A 17018-nucleotide genomic window follows, 5' to 3' on the forward strand; every position below is an offset into this window, starting at 1 on the left:
CATGAGAACGGATTAATCATTTTTACATTACTTCTTATGGGAAAGGTTGGTTTGGTATACGTCCTATTCGGTATAAGTCCAAACACCAGGAATGGATTAAGGTCGTATACCGAGGTTTCACTGTATTTGTATGTATTTTATTAAATTATGTACTTACTTTTTTTAATCCTGAGAAAGAAATTAAATGAAAAAGTTATTAATTTAGTAAACAAAAAAATAAGAAAGCTTATTTACAGAAATTAAATACAATTATTTTTATTAATTATGAATAAAACAATTTTTTTAGATAAACAATTTAAATTTAAACATTTCGAAAAAAAAAAAACCCAAATATATAGTTGTTAAATATATGCAATGTAGTAGTTGTTGTTTATGAGAACAGCATTAAATACAAATACTTTAATACTACTAATTGAAGTCTTAGCATAAAAGTGAAAACTATCAAGGATATGGAATATTTAAGACCACAATGCAGTGGTACCTCATACTACAAATGCATCAGAGCTTGAATGATAAATTTGACAAAAAATTGCATGAGATTTCAAACGATGCTCCACAGTTCAAACTATGCATGCACTGAAAAATGTGCTTAAACTGTAAACGCAAGTCATCTCTTGCTCTTGTGTTATACTCACATGTTTCCAGTGCTTTTTTCACTTCATTTTTGGTATGTTTGGTTATATATATATATTGTGTTTATTATGTCAATTTTTAATAATCTCTCCCAAGTTTTCTTTGTTAACATATTTTGAATGCCCCATACATTGTTTAGGGGCTGTCAATAAATTATGTTTGCATTTTTCTCGAAATTTGTATTCCCCTCTCCCCTCTTGTCCCATTTGTCCAAGTTACCATTAACCCCCTTCTCTTTGTACATCCAACAAAACTTAACCCCCTTAAAACCTTTATCACTTTATGAAAAATAGATACCATAAGTAGAAACGAAACATACAAAAATTTTGAAATAAATATAATAAAATACTTACATAAACTGTATAAAATTTAATATCTACTGAAATTCAACCCCTCCCTTCTGCCTTGTCCGACTTTGTCCAACTTGTCGTAACTACCTTCTTCCCTTCTAGTGTGGACATCATTTATGGACAGCCCCTTATCTGTTAGTTCTAAATTTCTCAAACAGAACTTTTTAAACCACATTTACATATTTGAAGCTTGCATCTTTCCCATACATATGAACTTTTTTCTGTTTGTATTGCATTATTTCCTTTCCAAAATTCATAAAAATAGCATGCTGGATATGCTTTTTATCTAAAGAAATTTCAACATGATTTTATTCAAACAAAATATGAACTAAAAAGTTTTTGATGTAATGCTGACAGTTTCACAGTTTTAGAATAAAAACTTGTTCGTTTTTTTTTTAATGTGCCCTCTAGAGAAGGATGCATAACCTCACTTAAACTGGCATGCTGGCATTACCCCCCAGGATAAACCAGCATGCTGGTTTTTACCATATGGAAATATTTGATTTCATGATCTCCCCTGAACAGATTGGCATGCCAGTCATTCCACAAAAATACAGTATTATTCTATTCTTTTTACGTAAAATTTATAATCATATTTTACATTTGTAACATTTTGAAAATTTTGAAAAAAATCCTAAAAATACTTAACCAGCAAAATAACTGATTTTTTTATTATCTAATTTAAAAATACATTATTACTCAAGATTTGAAAATATATACCTCTCAATAGAAAAAATATTCCAATTACAGTAGCTAAAGCAACAGGAACCAGAAGAAATCCTCCACGAGCTGACTGATTTATATACCCAACAAAACATATACCATATATAGAACTTCCATCTACCTATAATAATAATAATAATAATAATAANTTTATAGTAATTAAAAATATAAAAAGTTTTATAACAAAACCTGATAACAGATGACACCACACACAATTTTATTTTTTGCTTAATACAGTAGACCCCCTATAACACAGTAGATACGCTCCGTTTTATATGAATTCCGTGTTTTACAAGTCACTTAAATACATGAGCCAATCACAGTCCAGCACATGTGCAGTTTAGGGACTATGGCTGTTTGAAAGGTTTTCTTCCATAAAATTAATCGATTCTAGACTAATTTGACTCAACATTTCCAAAACAGGTATAATTTTTTGGGAATAATCCATATAAACTATGCTATAAACAAAAATTGTAGGATTACTTACTGAGTGCTTAAGCAAAAACAAACAAGTCCGTGACAAAAACAAGCTTAAGCAATGATGCCATTGCTTAAGCTTGTTTTTGTCACGGAGCGGCGCATTGAACGGCAGGCGCATGTTTCCTGATAACTTATTTTTCTGCGAAAAATTCGCTGAACTTGGAGACATCAATAATATAAATATAATTTTTATGGCCGTTAAATGGTTTTTAGTAGGTCCGCTGCTCATTTAAACTCAATGGTTTGTGCAATATCCACTATTGGTCTAGATTCGACCAATCCTGTCACGACATGAGTCGTCGATGATGTTTTACCGTATCATACGAGTCTCTTTTAGCATGTTTATATGAGCACGATCACAATTTTTTTGCCATGTTATATGAATCTGTATTATATGAACCCGTGTTATAGGGGGTCTAGTGTAATATGAAAGTTTTTTAAAATAAAAACTCATAACAGCTGGGAAAGTTATGCAACTCTTGCTACTAGATTGTTTAATTTCACCAATATATATTTTAGGTGCATAGAATACAGAGCATATGCATATGCAGAGAATTTTATATGAAATTTATTCTGTTGTAAAGTGTAAATTTCCAATTATAAATTTATTTATTCAATATGCTTTAGACAGTTATAAAAAGAAAATTAATGACTATTGAAACAAAAATCAAAGTTTCATGTTCAGTTCTCTTAAATTGTAAGTACACTTTCTGAAATATATATGCAATATGCAAGGAAGCCTACTACCCAGATCACAGTTCATTGTCTCAATTTCACTCTATAGCAAGTAATGTGCACCAGCCTTTAAAGTATTGAGTGCTATAATGCTATACCATATATAGCATTGAACAAATGATACACTACATATTACATATAGTTTATAGCACAGTATAAGCTGTATATGGGGCTTCATTTGTTCAATGCTGCATTGCATTTGCTATATATGTTATCGCATTATAGTGCTCTATATTATAGTAACTACTGTGTGTCAGCCTTAGCTTCTTTTCTGTTGATATTAGTGAAAATAAAATTAATAAACATATAAAGAGAAATATATTCATCAGACACACATTATAAAACAAACACTTTGAGTACAATTTTTGATAACTAGATATGACTTAAATGCAATTTATAAAAAATTACTAAGAAAATAATTGAAAATTTACTTATGCTGATTGATTTCCAGACATTTGTAAGTACTTTAGTTAAAAATAAATTTTTTTTGAACTTTGAAATTTTGAAAAGAAAGAAATGTAATTGAATGTGAATAATTTTAATAATCAATCATGTCAATAAAAAGTAATAAAAATTCCATATATTCTTATAAAAGTTACAACAACATTAGAATAATGAAAAATTGTTAATGAAGACAGAATTATAAAGGATTTTATAAAATGTGTTACCAACAACTTGGACAAAACAGATGATGATGACAGTGAAATAGTAAATAACAATGACAACAATTGTTTCAATGGCTTTCCAAATTTTTTAAATGCAAATTGCTAATTTTTCACACACAAATGAAATTAATAATAACTGATCAACTTGTTTCAGGATCCGATTTTTTTCTAAAAGTAAGGATTCCAAAATTGGAAATTGGTTTATATTTTGGCCAATAAGATAATTAAAATTTAGAAGCAATATTAATAATGATCTAATAAAGGAATTGATATTGTTGTTTGATTTACTTATGTAATGATCATTGTAATGGCTAGGCTTGCACTGTATTATTTTTGCAAATAAATAGCAAAAATATTTTTGCAAGTTTTTGTCTGGCAAAGAATGGATCTGCTATCTATTGTATAGATAGAGCAATGAAAATTTTTCTATTTTTACAAAGAAAAATTTTATACAGTTTGCATATACATAGGCAGAGGAGAGCACATACAGAAAGGTTGACTCCACAACTGTCAATTGTGTTGTGATTAGAAGCTTTCAAAATTTTTTCTGCATTAGTCGTTTTTGTAATTTTACAAGTTAATAATTACAGATTTAAGAAAATAATTTAAGCTTTTATCTTTTTTTAAAACAAATCTTATTAACAATCTAATGATAAAGTAAAAAATTAAAAATATATATATATATATATAAAATAAATATGTTGATATAAAGTATCATTATACTTACCAATTCTGATAATCATGTACTGAATTTTCATATTCATATTGTCTTTAATAATTTCTCCACTTTTTATTTTTACTTTAATTAATATAAGAAGGCCTAAAAAATAAAATTATAAACCAAACTTTAGCAAATGTTTCTTGACAATTAATCAATTACTTGTTTCAAAAGTAGATAATCTTCTAATATTATATTTACTGTATTTACTCTGCACAATGACATTAAGGCAATTATTATTTAAACATCTCAGTTTATTAACCACTCAGCAGTGAGCGACGAATATAGTCATCAAGGGTGATCGTGTGGCAGTGGTGAAGGACAAATATATTCGTCAAATTCTTTTGGTGGGTATTGCCAAAAGCTATAAAATTGCCTAAAACTACTGCGAAAAAAAATTTACATAAAAAATGAATTATGTAAAAATAAAAAAAGACTTTATTAGACATAACTGTTTACTAAATCTTTTCCCGAAACAGTAATGAGAAAAAATGCGTGGAGAAATACTCTAAAAATTTCACACGTTTATTCTCACTACTAAGGAGTAGCACCATGCCTGACTATTCCACTGTTGAAAGGTTAAAATTACACAAACATGTTCATTTATTCAGTTTGCTTTGCTTGTCAGGAATAACCTTCTCTTTATATAAAGATAAACAACAGTGGTTCTATAATGCAGATGAATGACTCAATCCGAATATGAATCTGTTAGAACCAAGTGTATACATCAGTTTTACACACTGAAAGCTTGAAAACATATGAGGGTCAATTGATAAATAGTGGCAACTATTTCTTAGATAATGTTTGAAACTGTGAATGATGAAACACTTGTATTAGTCCTCATTACCTTCTGAACAATTTGACATGCATTTGAAACTTAGGCTTCTTAGTATAGTGGTAGGGATTTCATAAAGATGACTGTGATAAAAAAAGCCACCTGCTAGCATGAGGTCTGCAGGGATAATGAAAAAATGTCAATGTTATCATTGACTTCTGTCCTCTGTAGACAATTAAAACTATCTTGCCACTGAATAAGAAAGAGCATTTGTGCCTTTGGCTTTTACCAGTTCTTTCTACCACTGATGTGCTGTACTCTGTGCTTAGCAACAATTTTTGCATAACACTTTTGTTCCAAATAAAGTGATGGGCCTTGGGAGGATACATCAAGCATCATAGGCCTTTATTGCTGATGTCATTGCATCAGAAGCACTAAGTGTAAAATCATGGAAATATTACAATTATGAACAATTTGACACTAAGGATTAAAAAATATTGCCACAACTGACTCTTTTATCAAATATATTAAAAATCTTAATTATAAAATTTCAAAATCAACAAACATTGCCATGTTTTTTCTCACTCATTTTTATGCTGTTAAACGATTGAATTTGACTTAGAAGTACAGTAGAACTCAGATTATCTGAACCATCACTTGCCCTCCTTTCTCTCCCACACTGCAATTCTCTTATGTCATATGAGTGCATGATCAGTGATGCCTATTTGCTGTGACAGATCCAAATGATTAGTAAGATGATACTTGCACATTGATGAATAAATAAAAAATAATACATATACAATACTGTGTGGTTACCCTATGATTTCATTCTTTGCATGTTAATCCACTTATCCAAATTTTTGATTATATGGAACAATTGAAGAATGAATTAATTTGGATAATCAAAGTTCTACTGTAAGAGGTGTTGCCATTTCATATATACTTTACTGTATTAATTATTTAAATATTGAAGTAAACAGGATTGAAAATACAAAGAAACCTAATAAATGTTTATTATGCATAACATATTCTATTCTATTCTGTTCAAACATAAAATACAATTTAACTTATAAAAAACCCCTTATATGTGTTTTTAAACTGTATCATGATTGAAATAATAGCATTTTAAATAAAGAATACAATGATACATTAAATAAATTATTTGATCTTTTAAAAATCACAGACTAATGTTTGTTTTTTCATTTAATTTTTTGTCAGCCACTTTATAACAAAAATACAGTAAAACCTGACAAACTTGAAAAATATTCATACCATACATTTCTGATTTACACAGGTTTTATTATATTATGATTGTTACAATAAAATCAGATAAAATGTAATGTCAGTAAATTAAGATTGTATTCTACAATATTTCTAAATTATTTATACATGTTGAAGGAAACCTTGGATTTGAACCAATGGCAAAACTGGCTAAAGAACCAAATCCTGTTTCCTGCAAATCTTTCCTTTACATATTCCTAAATATCTAGACATCATTTATAACCAACCAAACCCACTAAGCAGAAAGAATTATTATTAAAATTATCACTAAATACCTTTTGCTGCCGAGACATTTATTTACTTAGACACTAATGTTTTCAGCCTAATGCATAGGCCATCCTCAGGTGACTGATTTATATTTGAAATAAAATACTGTTAAAAACAAAAGCAAGAAAAATATGGCAATGTTTACATCTATTAATCATCTAATTAAATGCTACATCTATTAATATCCATAATGTTTCTACAGAATTAAAAAAACTATCAAGCTGCTTACATTTTAATGTATTTTGTTAAAGTAAGATTACCTGTAATAAAATAATCTCTAGTTATTAACCAAAAAACATTATTGGAACATATTATCTACCTTCAGTTTTGTTTAAAATTCAAAATAATTCATCTCTTAACAAGTGTGTGTGTTTGAACAAAATTTATTTCTTCTTGTAATGTAACTGAGAATGGGATAAAGTAGACCTGTAAAAGAGTGTCATCAAGAATGTTTAATATAAAACATTCAGTTGGTATAAAAGTTAGTACTGTTATAAATAGAAAACCTGAAGAATCATGAATAATAATTTTTTAGTGGTCCAATATTTAATTTAAATTCATTTATTTTCTTAATAATATACCTATTTGGTACTGGCTGAAATTTATAATGGATTTTTTTAATAAAAATAGTGATGTTATGAAATCTTGTATAGAAAATTAGTCAACTAGATCACATCAGAAGAAAAATGTGAAGTAAAGTTTTACAAAGTTAAAGCTGAAAGAAAAATTAAAAATATATAAATTAAATTTTTATAATGGCATAATTTCTGGAGGCAAAAAGAAAATATTAAAACTAGAATAATAGAATAAATAAAATTATTTTTCAAAGATATCAAAAAGGTATAAAACATTAGAACTAACATTTAGTAATTGTCTAAAATTCAGAATTAATAAGGGAAACATGCAATAGAAGGAGCAATTTATAAATATCTGCACATGTAATCTTTCTGTGTAAATGCTAACACATGTAGAATTCTCTTTAAGGCATCAATATACAGTAATATCATTTAGAGTAAATTCTTCTGTTTGTTTTATTAATAAATATATTTTCCTGATATAAATGAAAAAAAAATTTTTATTATGTGTTATGTACAACACAAATGGTTATTTCATCATTTAATAGTAGTAATAAATGAATATTTTTCAATTGTATTGTTTTCAGTTGATTGATTATATATATTGTATATGATGTAAAAATAGGTATATATAAGTATATACAGTGGAACCTCACTTAATGAGAATTCATTTCAGAATATTACTCATAATGCAAAACACTCAGTAAGCGAAACAGTTTTTCCCATATATGAGGGTCATCCCAGAAATACCTAACCTGACATATAGATGGCAATAGTTTTTGAAAAAATTACTGTGGTCAAAAGTACCAACCTTATAAAGCTTAAGTTTGAAGTTGGAAGATGCTACATTGTTTAGTATTTGTTTGACAGCCATCAATATAGTGAACAATCTCAGTTAATTTGTAAACATGAAAAAATTGGTCCTCCTTATGTGATACAATACTTTCATTTGAAAGATCTCAGTTCAACAACCAATATTAAAGCTGAGCCAGATTCTACTCTGGAGACATATGCTCCCTCGTTTACAACAATAAAATATTGGGTGCCAGAATTTAAATGAGGATGTACGATCTGCCAAGATTAACATCACAGTGGTCGACCAAATGAGGTGACCATGCCAGAAATGGCGAAAAAAATCCACAAAATGGTATTGGATGACAGTCGACTCAAAGTGCGAGAGCTAGCAGACATGGTAGGCATTTCAAAAAGTGCTGTACATTGCATTTTGACTGAAAATTTGGACATGAGAAAGTTATGCACAAAATGGGTGACGTGTTTGCTCACAATGGAACAAAACAGCATCGTGAGAATGTTTCAATCAAGTGTTTGGCGATGTTTTGCAGCAATAAAGCTGAGTTTTTGCGTCAATTCATAACCATGGATGAAACATGGATCTATCTCTTCACACCTGAGATGAAAAAAACAGTCAAAACAATGGACTGAAAGGGGAGAATTGGCTCCAAAGAAGGCAAAGACAATTCCATCTGCTGGCAAGACCATGGCATCAGTTTTTTGAGATGCGCATGGGATAATTTTCATTGATTATCTTCAAAAACAAAAAACAATCAACGGTGAGTATTATGCGAATTTATTGCAGTGCTTGAGTGATGAAATCAAGAAAAAACAGCTGCATTTGCCGAAAAAGAAAGTGTTGTTTCATCAAGACAATGCACAGTTCACACACATCTGTTATCACAGTGGCCAAAATCAATGAGTTAAGGTTCAAATTGTTTCCTCACACATCCTATTTGCCAGATTTAGCCCCCTCGGATTATTTTCTCTTTCCAAACTTGAAAAAATAGCTTGGTGGTAAAAGATTTGCCAACAATGAAGAGGTGGAGTCTGCGGTTGATGGCTATTTTGAGAAGCTCGATGATTCTCACTATAAACAGGGTTTTGAAGCTATTGAACATTGCCAGGAAAAGTGTATCGAGCTAAAAGGATTATGTTGAGAAATAAAGATATGTTTTTCCAAATTTTTTGTCTTCTTTATTAGGTCGGATACTTCTGGGACTACCCTTGTAAATTAATATAAAATACGATAATGCATTCCATGCCAAAAAAAAAATACTCAAATATTTTATGTATAACATTTATTCAAATAAATTTATACAATATACATTGTTAAGGAGCGTGAATCATCAATCATCTTTTCTTCTAGCATGGAATGAACCTGGAATGCAAATTCAATTTGCAGAAAAAAAAAAAAATCACAGATAATATGTCTGATAAACATGCCGAACAATATGTCAAATTCTTGGGCTATGTAAAGGCTATAAATATTAGAAATTAATTAATTTGCCTAGAAATTTAAATTTAATAATTATAAATAATTAATTTTTAATTCGGACAATTTAAAAATTTAATTTGGAATTGGTCATTAAATTTTATAAGAGATAGCAGCATAACTGCCTAGCTCTAGTCAAATTAATCAATTTCTAATATTTAATTATAGCCTTTACATAGATCAAGAATTTGACATATCATTTAGGGTGTTTATTCTTTAATGGGCTATAATTTTCAACGTTTATACATAATATGTGTGATCACAAGTTTGGAAAAATGTTTGATCACAAACAACACTACGATGCTAGTGGAACAAGTGCTAAACATAGACTGATGGAGCATGTGCACAATCCAGGACTTCCCCTCTCCTTGTCACTCATTATGTGATACATTGCTTGTTAAGCAAGTCATTTTTTAACAATTTGTTTTGCTCGTTATGCAAGATGCTCGTTAAGTGAGGTTCCACTGTATCTAAATAGTCAGTTGTTTAAAAATGTAATAATAAATACAAACAAAATGATTATTTTAACAATTGATAATGGGTAAGTTTAAAATATAACTTATTAATTTTTCTACAATTCTTAATATTATATCATTGCAGTAATAAAATATATGTTAAATTTGTTTCAATTAAATTTAAATTTGATTTAAGTTACAATATCTTTTTTCCTTACTGACTAGTAAAGAATTTCAGAAAATTTAAAACTTATTAATTACTAAATTATTGTTTGTTCTATTTGACTATTACAATTTATTTCTATTAAATCAAAAATAGTTAGTAATATGAAATGACATTCACAAATATTAGATATTATCAAGTTATTACTATTTGTATATTTATAACTTAATAGTTACTAATATTTGTTATATATAGTTAACTTAAAATACAAAATATATGAATAATATAAATAATAATAAATCTATCTGAATTAATTTTTTTTAATTATCAATAATATAATTACTTAGGAAATTTATATTATTATTAAGTAACTTTTCTTTTAAAATTCATTTTAATAATAATCTACATTTTTTAACATTATTATTATTATTATTATTAGTCAAAATTTAATTACAGTGGTACCTCGGTATACGTCTGCTTTAGAATACGTCCAATTCGGAATACATCCTGTTTGGATAAAACAAATTTTGCTCGGTATACGACTTTTGTTAGGTATACGACTTAATTACATGCATTATCTATGAACAAGTAGCACTATCGATGTACTAGACCAAACTAGACGTTTGCGGTGCAAAGGTTTATGACTTTGTTAAATTTTTTCTGATTTTAATTTTCAAATAAAATTTTATTATTTTTATTAATCATGAATTGCAAAAAGGCAAGTGAAAAGCAACAGAAAACTAAAAAAATTTACTAGAATTACAATGGAACTGAAAAAAGAAATTGTTGAGAAATATGAAGGTGGCATGCGTGTTCGAGATTTAACTGATGCATACCGTATTCCGAGAATGACGATATTGACAGTTGTGAAAAATAAAGACATTATTAAATCTGCTAACGTTGCGAAAGGGGTTAAATCAATTTCTAAACAGATATCGAAGATATTAAATCATGTTGAGAAATTGCTTTTGTTTTGGATAACTGAAAAACAGTGCTGGAGACAGCGTATCAGAAGCAATTATTCGTGAGGAAGCTAAAAAGATACATGCTGATCTCATGAAAAATAAGCAGGAACTAGCCAGGAAAGCGGGGTGTTTAAAGCCAGCCATTTTTTTTACATGAGAACGGGTTGATCATTTTTACATTACTTCTTATGGGAAAGGTTGGTTTGGTATACGTCCTATTCGGTATAAGTCCAAACACCAGGAACGGATTAAGGTCGTATACCGAGGTTTCACTGTATTTGTATGTATTTTATTAAATTATGTACTTACTTTTTTTAATCCTGAGAAAGAAATTAAATGAAAAAGTTATTAATTTAGTAAACAAAAAAATAAGAAAGCTTATTTACAGAAATTAAATACAATTATTTTTATTAATTATGAATAAAACAATTTTTTTAGATAAACAATTTAAATTTAAACATTTCGAAAAAAAAAAAACCCAAATATATAGTTGTTAAATATATGCAATGTAGTAGTTGTTGTTTATGAGAACAGCATTAAATACAAATACTTTAATACTACTAATTGAAGTCTTAGCATAAAAGTGAAAACTATCAAGGATATGGAATATTTAAGACCACAATGCAGTGGTACCTCATACTACAAATGCATCAGAGCTTGAATGATAAATTTGACAAAAAATTGCATGAGATTTCAAACGATGCTCCACAGTTCAAACTATGCATGCACTGAAAAATGTGCTTAAACTGTAAACGCAAGTCATCTCTTGCTCTTGTGTTATACTCACATGTTTCCAGTGCTTTTTTCACTTCATTTTTGGTATGTTTGGTTATATATATATATTGTGTTTATTATGTCAATTTTTAATAATCTCTCCCAAGTTTTCTTTGTTAACATATTTTGAATGCCCCATACATTGTTTAGGGGCTGTCAATAAATTATGTTTGCATTTTTCTCGAAATTTGTATTCCCCTCTCCCCTCTTGTCCCATTTGTCCAAGTTACCATTAACCCCCTTCTCTTTGTACATCCAACAAAACTTAACCCCCTTAAAACCTTTATCACTTTATGAAAAATAGATACCATAAGTAGAAACGAAACATACAAAAATTTTGAAATAAATATAATAAAATACTTACATAAACTGTATAAAATTTAATATCTACTGAAATTCAACCCCTCCCTTCTGCCTTGTCCGACTTTGTCCAACTTGTCGTAACTACCTTCTTCCCTTCTAGTGTGGACATCATTTATGGACAGCCCCTTATCTGTTAGTTCTAAATTTCTCGAACAGAACTTTTTAAACCACATTTGCATATTTGAAGCTTGCATCTTTCCCATACATATGAACTTTTTTCTGTTTGTATTGCATTATTTCCTTTCCAAAATTCATAAAAATAGCATGCTGGATATGCTTTTTATCTAAAGAAATTTCAACATGATTTTATTCAAACAAAATATGAACTAAAAAGTTTTTGATGTAATGCTGACAGTTTCACAGTTTTAGAACAAAAACTTGTTCGTTTTTTTTTTAATGTGCCCTCTAGAGAAGGATGCATAACCTCACTTAAACTGGCATGCTGGCATTACCCCCCAGGATAAACCAGCATGCTGGTTTTTACCATATGGAAATATTTGATTTCATGATCTCCCCTGAACAGATTGGCATGCCAGTCATTCCACAAAAATACAGTATTATTCTATTCTTTTTACGTAAAATTTATAATCATATTTTACATTTGTAACATTTTGAAAATTTTGAAAAAAATCCTAAAAATACTTAACAAGCAAAATAACTGATTTTTTTCCAAAGACTATTTATTATCTAATTTAAAAATACATTATTACTCAAGATTTGAAAATATATACCTCTCAATAGAAAAAATATTCCAATTACAGTAGCTAAAGCAACAGGAACCAGAAGAAATCCTCCACGAGCTGACTGATTTATATACCCAACAAAACATATACCATATATAGAACTTCCATCTACCTATAATAATAATAATAATAATAATAATAATAAAATTATTAAAGAGTTCTCTTTAATCAAATCAATCACAGCATTATAAATATTCAACATTAAAAAATATTCATGATTTTATTCTCATTTAGTATACAATGAGGACAATCCAATCAACCTAAATAAAATATTTTGTAAAGAAAAAAAATTTAACTTTCTATAATTAACATGTGGTTTAATATTGTATGTTAAAAATGAGTTTTTCAACCAATACTTAAAATTTTTTAATTTATAATAGTACCCAAAAATTAAATTGAAAAATAAAAATTAAGAATTTCACAAAAAATACATGATCAATTTTAATGAAATTTGGTATGGTATATATTTCTACAATTCATAGTATGATATAAAAAAAAAACCAGTGGCATTGACACATAATAATGAATCATGTTCTTGAAAGCATCACTGTCCAAAAATGAATTAATTAATTGCACAGTTCTGATGGAGTTAATAGGGAGTTTCATCACCTCTAACAGCTATATAAGATCTCACAAGCCTTCATGTTGTTTATAAGGCTATTAATAAGATTTAGAGGTAATAATGCATCCACCAAGATGATTCTTAGTCGTAAGAGTGCTCTAGACTGGGGCTTCTTAAACTATTGGGTCATTTAACAGAATTTTGGGATTGTGAAAATTTTGGCAACTGTTCATGAAGGATGTCACTTCAACCTGAAATGTTCCTCTGTAAGATTCTCCAATATTACTTAGCAAACTGTTAAAATGAAGTTTTTCACTAATACTTAAAAATTGTATTTGAACCAAGAAAACTTTATTTGTTCTGTTACAAGTATATACAGGTTCACATATATCAGATGCCAGGCAGTCTTGATCCCAACACATGACACACTTAATACTAATTATTAATGCTAGATACAAAAAATCACCAAATCAGTTCTGTGCAATAAAGATCTATGGGGTTGGCGAGAGTTCTCAACATTGACCACATAGTACAATACGCATAAAATAACATAGAATAATCTAAAATAAAACCTATAACTAATTATATTACTTCAGAATAAGATAGAAGATATGACAAATTCAGGAAATAGAGAAATGGGTACTCAATGTTCCGTATTCAGATCTTTATGATGATCACTTGTGTGTAAGTCTTTCCTTGAAGTCAAAAAATAGGGGGGTTTTCTGCTATCGTCACTCCAGAATTAATTACCAAGTTCTAATATTCTCATTTTCATTCCTTATATCATCTGATAGTTTCTCAATGATCACCTCCTCGGTATCTCATGTCTCTCGTCTATTCCACACGATGCCTAAACATACCGGAATAGCTGACACTCATGTCTGTCTCTTCCATGGTTCGAATCCCAACTTGCTCACCTCTCCCACTATTGCCCTCTGGGCTGCATAACCTTATATTATTTCATAAAGTTCCTTTTGACCATATATGGGAATAAAGTTTGAATAAGAACATTCCAGGAAGCATAAACAATAGAACAAAGGATGAAAATTATGAAGGAGGGAAAAAGAAAAAATGAAAATATAAAGTACATGTTAAGGTGTCCCTTATTTTTCGAATATTTTTTGTTTTTTCTAATGCATATGGCCTAGTTTTGTTTATTTTACCCTTAAATATTCGCACAATAAATTTCAGCTCGTTTTGGTCACTAGAACCTGTGCCGACTTGCATCAAATCAAGTCTATACATGTTGCGCTAGAGAAGTGGCATGTATTTGCTTTGTTCACCATTCTAACACAACTTGTCACTTAACTATAGAAAGTCTCTTAACTATAGTTAAGTGACTTTCTTTCCCACCCTGTATATTTTGTAAATACAGTGGGTGATTGGTTAACAAACATAATCTGTTCCAAGACTTTGTTCGCTATCCGAATTGTTCATTAACTGATTATCGATTAACCACAGGTTTTTATGGGAATTTGATTAATTTGTTCTGGAGACTCCAAAAAATCAAAAATATATACTTTCTTATTACATTTATTTATATGTAATAATAAAAATACATATATACACAGTCTTGCANCGCTATCCGAATTGTTCATTAACTGATTATCGATTAACCACAGGTTTTTATGGGAATTTGATTAATTTGTTCTGGAGACTCCAAAAAATCAAAAATATATACTTTCTTATTACATTTATTTATATGTAATAATAAAAATACCTATATATGCAGTCTTGCATTTTTATTAGTCATGTTTTTTCCGTTTATGGGGGTTAAAGAATCTGTCCAATGTCAATTGCTTTTCTCTCTCCTTCAGGATTTTTTGGAAGTAATTAATAGCATTGTAATTAAAGAGATCCCTAAGCCTATTTACTTCATTGTGGTTTGCATGTCCGTTTGGATGACCATTGTTCTGATATCCTCCCACTTCTTCAAAAGATCGTGAACTGCTTGAGATTTCTTGATATATCTTTCATAGCTAAGATTGTGCCTATTGTAAACCTGTTCAAGCCATACTGTCTAGCAACGTCAGACACCTATCCACTCTCTACCTTGGCTATTATCTTTTGCTTGGTTTCTATGGTGAGTATGGTTCTTGACACCCCACCCTTTTTAGATCCATAATATTATCAGTTTCTTTTTTAAATAAAAAGTTCAGAAAAGCACTTACAAAAATTCGGAGAACAAAAATCAACTAGCACACAAAAAAATTATGTAAATGTGAGACCCAAATGAAATTCAAAATTGTTGTTAAAACGTTAATGAATATCCAATGACAATTAAACTCACACCTTTTGAAAATATAAACTGACACAAAACTTAACAAGTATCCATCCGACAGTCTCGCAAAGACTATAAAAAATTTTTTGTCAGAAAGGTAAACAAAAAGCTGGAATTACAAGGGAGAGTTTCAAAATTCGGAGGAATACTATCCGATCAGTATTGGGTTGAGAGTCGAAGTTGATGTCTTCCAAAAAGTTTCGAATTGTCACCTAGAGACAAGGAGACTAATCAGTATTCACTATTTTATGTTGCATCTTTCTTCTGATTTTTATGCTCAGACAACAAACACTTCACGGAACACGTGAAGTGTTTGTTGTCTGAGCATAAAAATCTTTCACGAAAGTATTTGTTATCCGATTTGTTCGCAGTCTGAACTGTTTGTTAACCGATCACCCACTGTAGTTTCAAATAAAAGAGTAAACCTGAAAGTTCAGAATGGTAAAGTGTCTTTTTGACAAAGATACACAGCACTGGACAAGGAGGAAAGGACATCCTGGAACAATTCATTAAATTCACTCTTTAATATTTCTCCATCATGTGTCCCCAAATGTAAGTATAAACACCCTTTTTTTTAAGCACAAACAAATTTAATTTTATAAACTGAAGCTAGAATTTAATTGAAAAACTATTATGAAAAATGTTATACAGTAGAACCTCGATTATCCGCCCTAATTGGGGACTGGGGTTGGTCGGATAATTGAAAAGTCGGATAACCGAAAAGTATGAAAAAATCCATTATTAGTGTAGTATATTATTATATCCCATGTAATTAGTATATTAGTATATCGCTATTAACCTATTTTGCATTGAATTTTCATCGATGTTAAGCCTAACAATAATTTTTTAAAATAATAATCGTCACTATTGTAGCGCCACATCACTAGCGGACATTTGAAATTTGCCGACTAGGACGGTCGGTTAACCGAGGGGTCGGTTGATCGGGGGGCGGATAATCGAGGTTCTACTGTATTTATTTATATTTTGGAACAAAAATATTTTTAGGTCACGGAAAAGTTGCTAAATTCAGAAAGAAAGCTTAAAAATGCAGCTTATCTGCATTTTAAAGCTTTCTTTCTGAATTTAATCACCGAGAATTTAACAATGAAAGAAAGTCTTCATTACCAGGTTGTAGTATTTAAAAAGTTACATCTAAATTGATAAGGAAATAAAAATATTTTAAATCATTAAATTAATATTTATTAACTAATTTAATTATAATT

The 17018-nt window shown here is 29.2% G+C and overlaps 1 protein-coding gene across 1 annotated transcript in view; it reads right to left on the reverse strand.

The window, feature by feature from the left end:
- Positions 1-17018, reverse strand: part of LOC111638239 (smoothened homolog) — a 62098-nt gene that overhangs the window by 10961 nt on the left and 34119 nt on the right. Inside the window, exons 8-10 of the mRNA XM_023383900.1 lie at positions 12941-13064; positions 11382-11392; positions 4314-4406 (exon numbers count right to left, since the gene is read on the reverse strand). Coding sequence (XP_023239668.1) covers positions 4314-4406; positions 11382-11392; positions 12941-13064 — 228 coding nt within the window. The remainder of the gene's footprint in view (positions 1-4313; positions 4407-11381; positions 11393-12940; positions 13065-17018) is intronic.

Source organism: Centruroides sculpturatus, unplaced genomic scaffold (genome assembly GCF_000671375.1).
Source record: "Centruroides sculpturatus isolate CEXI.00-Female unplaced genomic scaffold, Cexi_2.0 scaffold938, whole genome shotgun sequence".
Classification (NCBI taxonomy): domain Eukaryota; kingdom Metazoa; phylum Arthropoda; class Arachnida; order Scorpiones; family Buthidae; genus Centruroides; species Centruroides sculpturatus.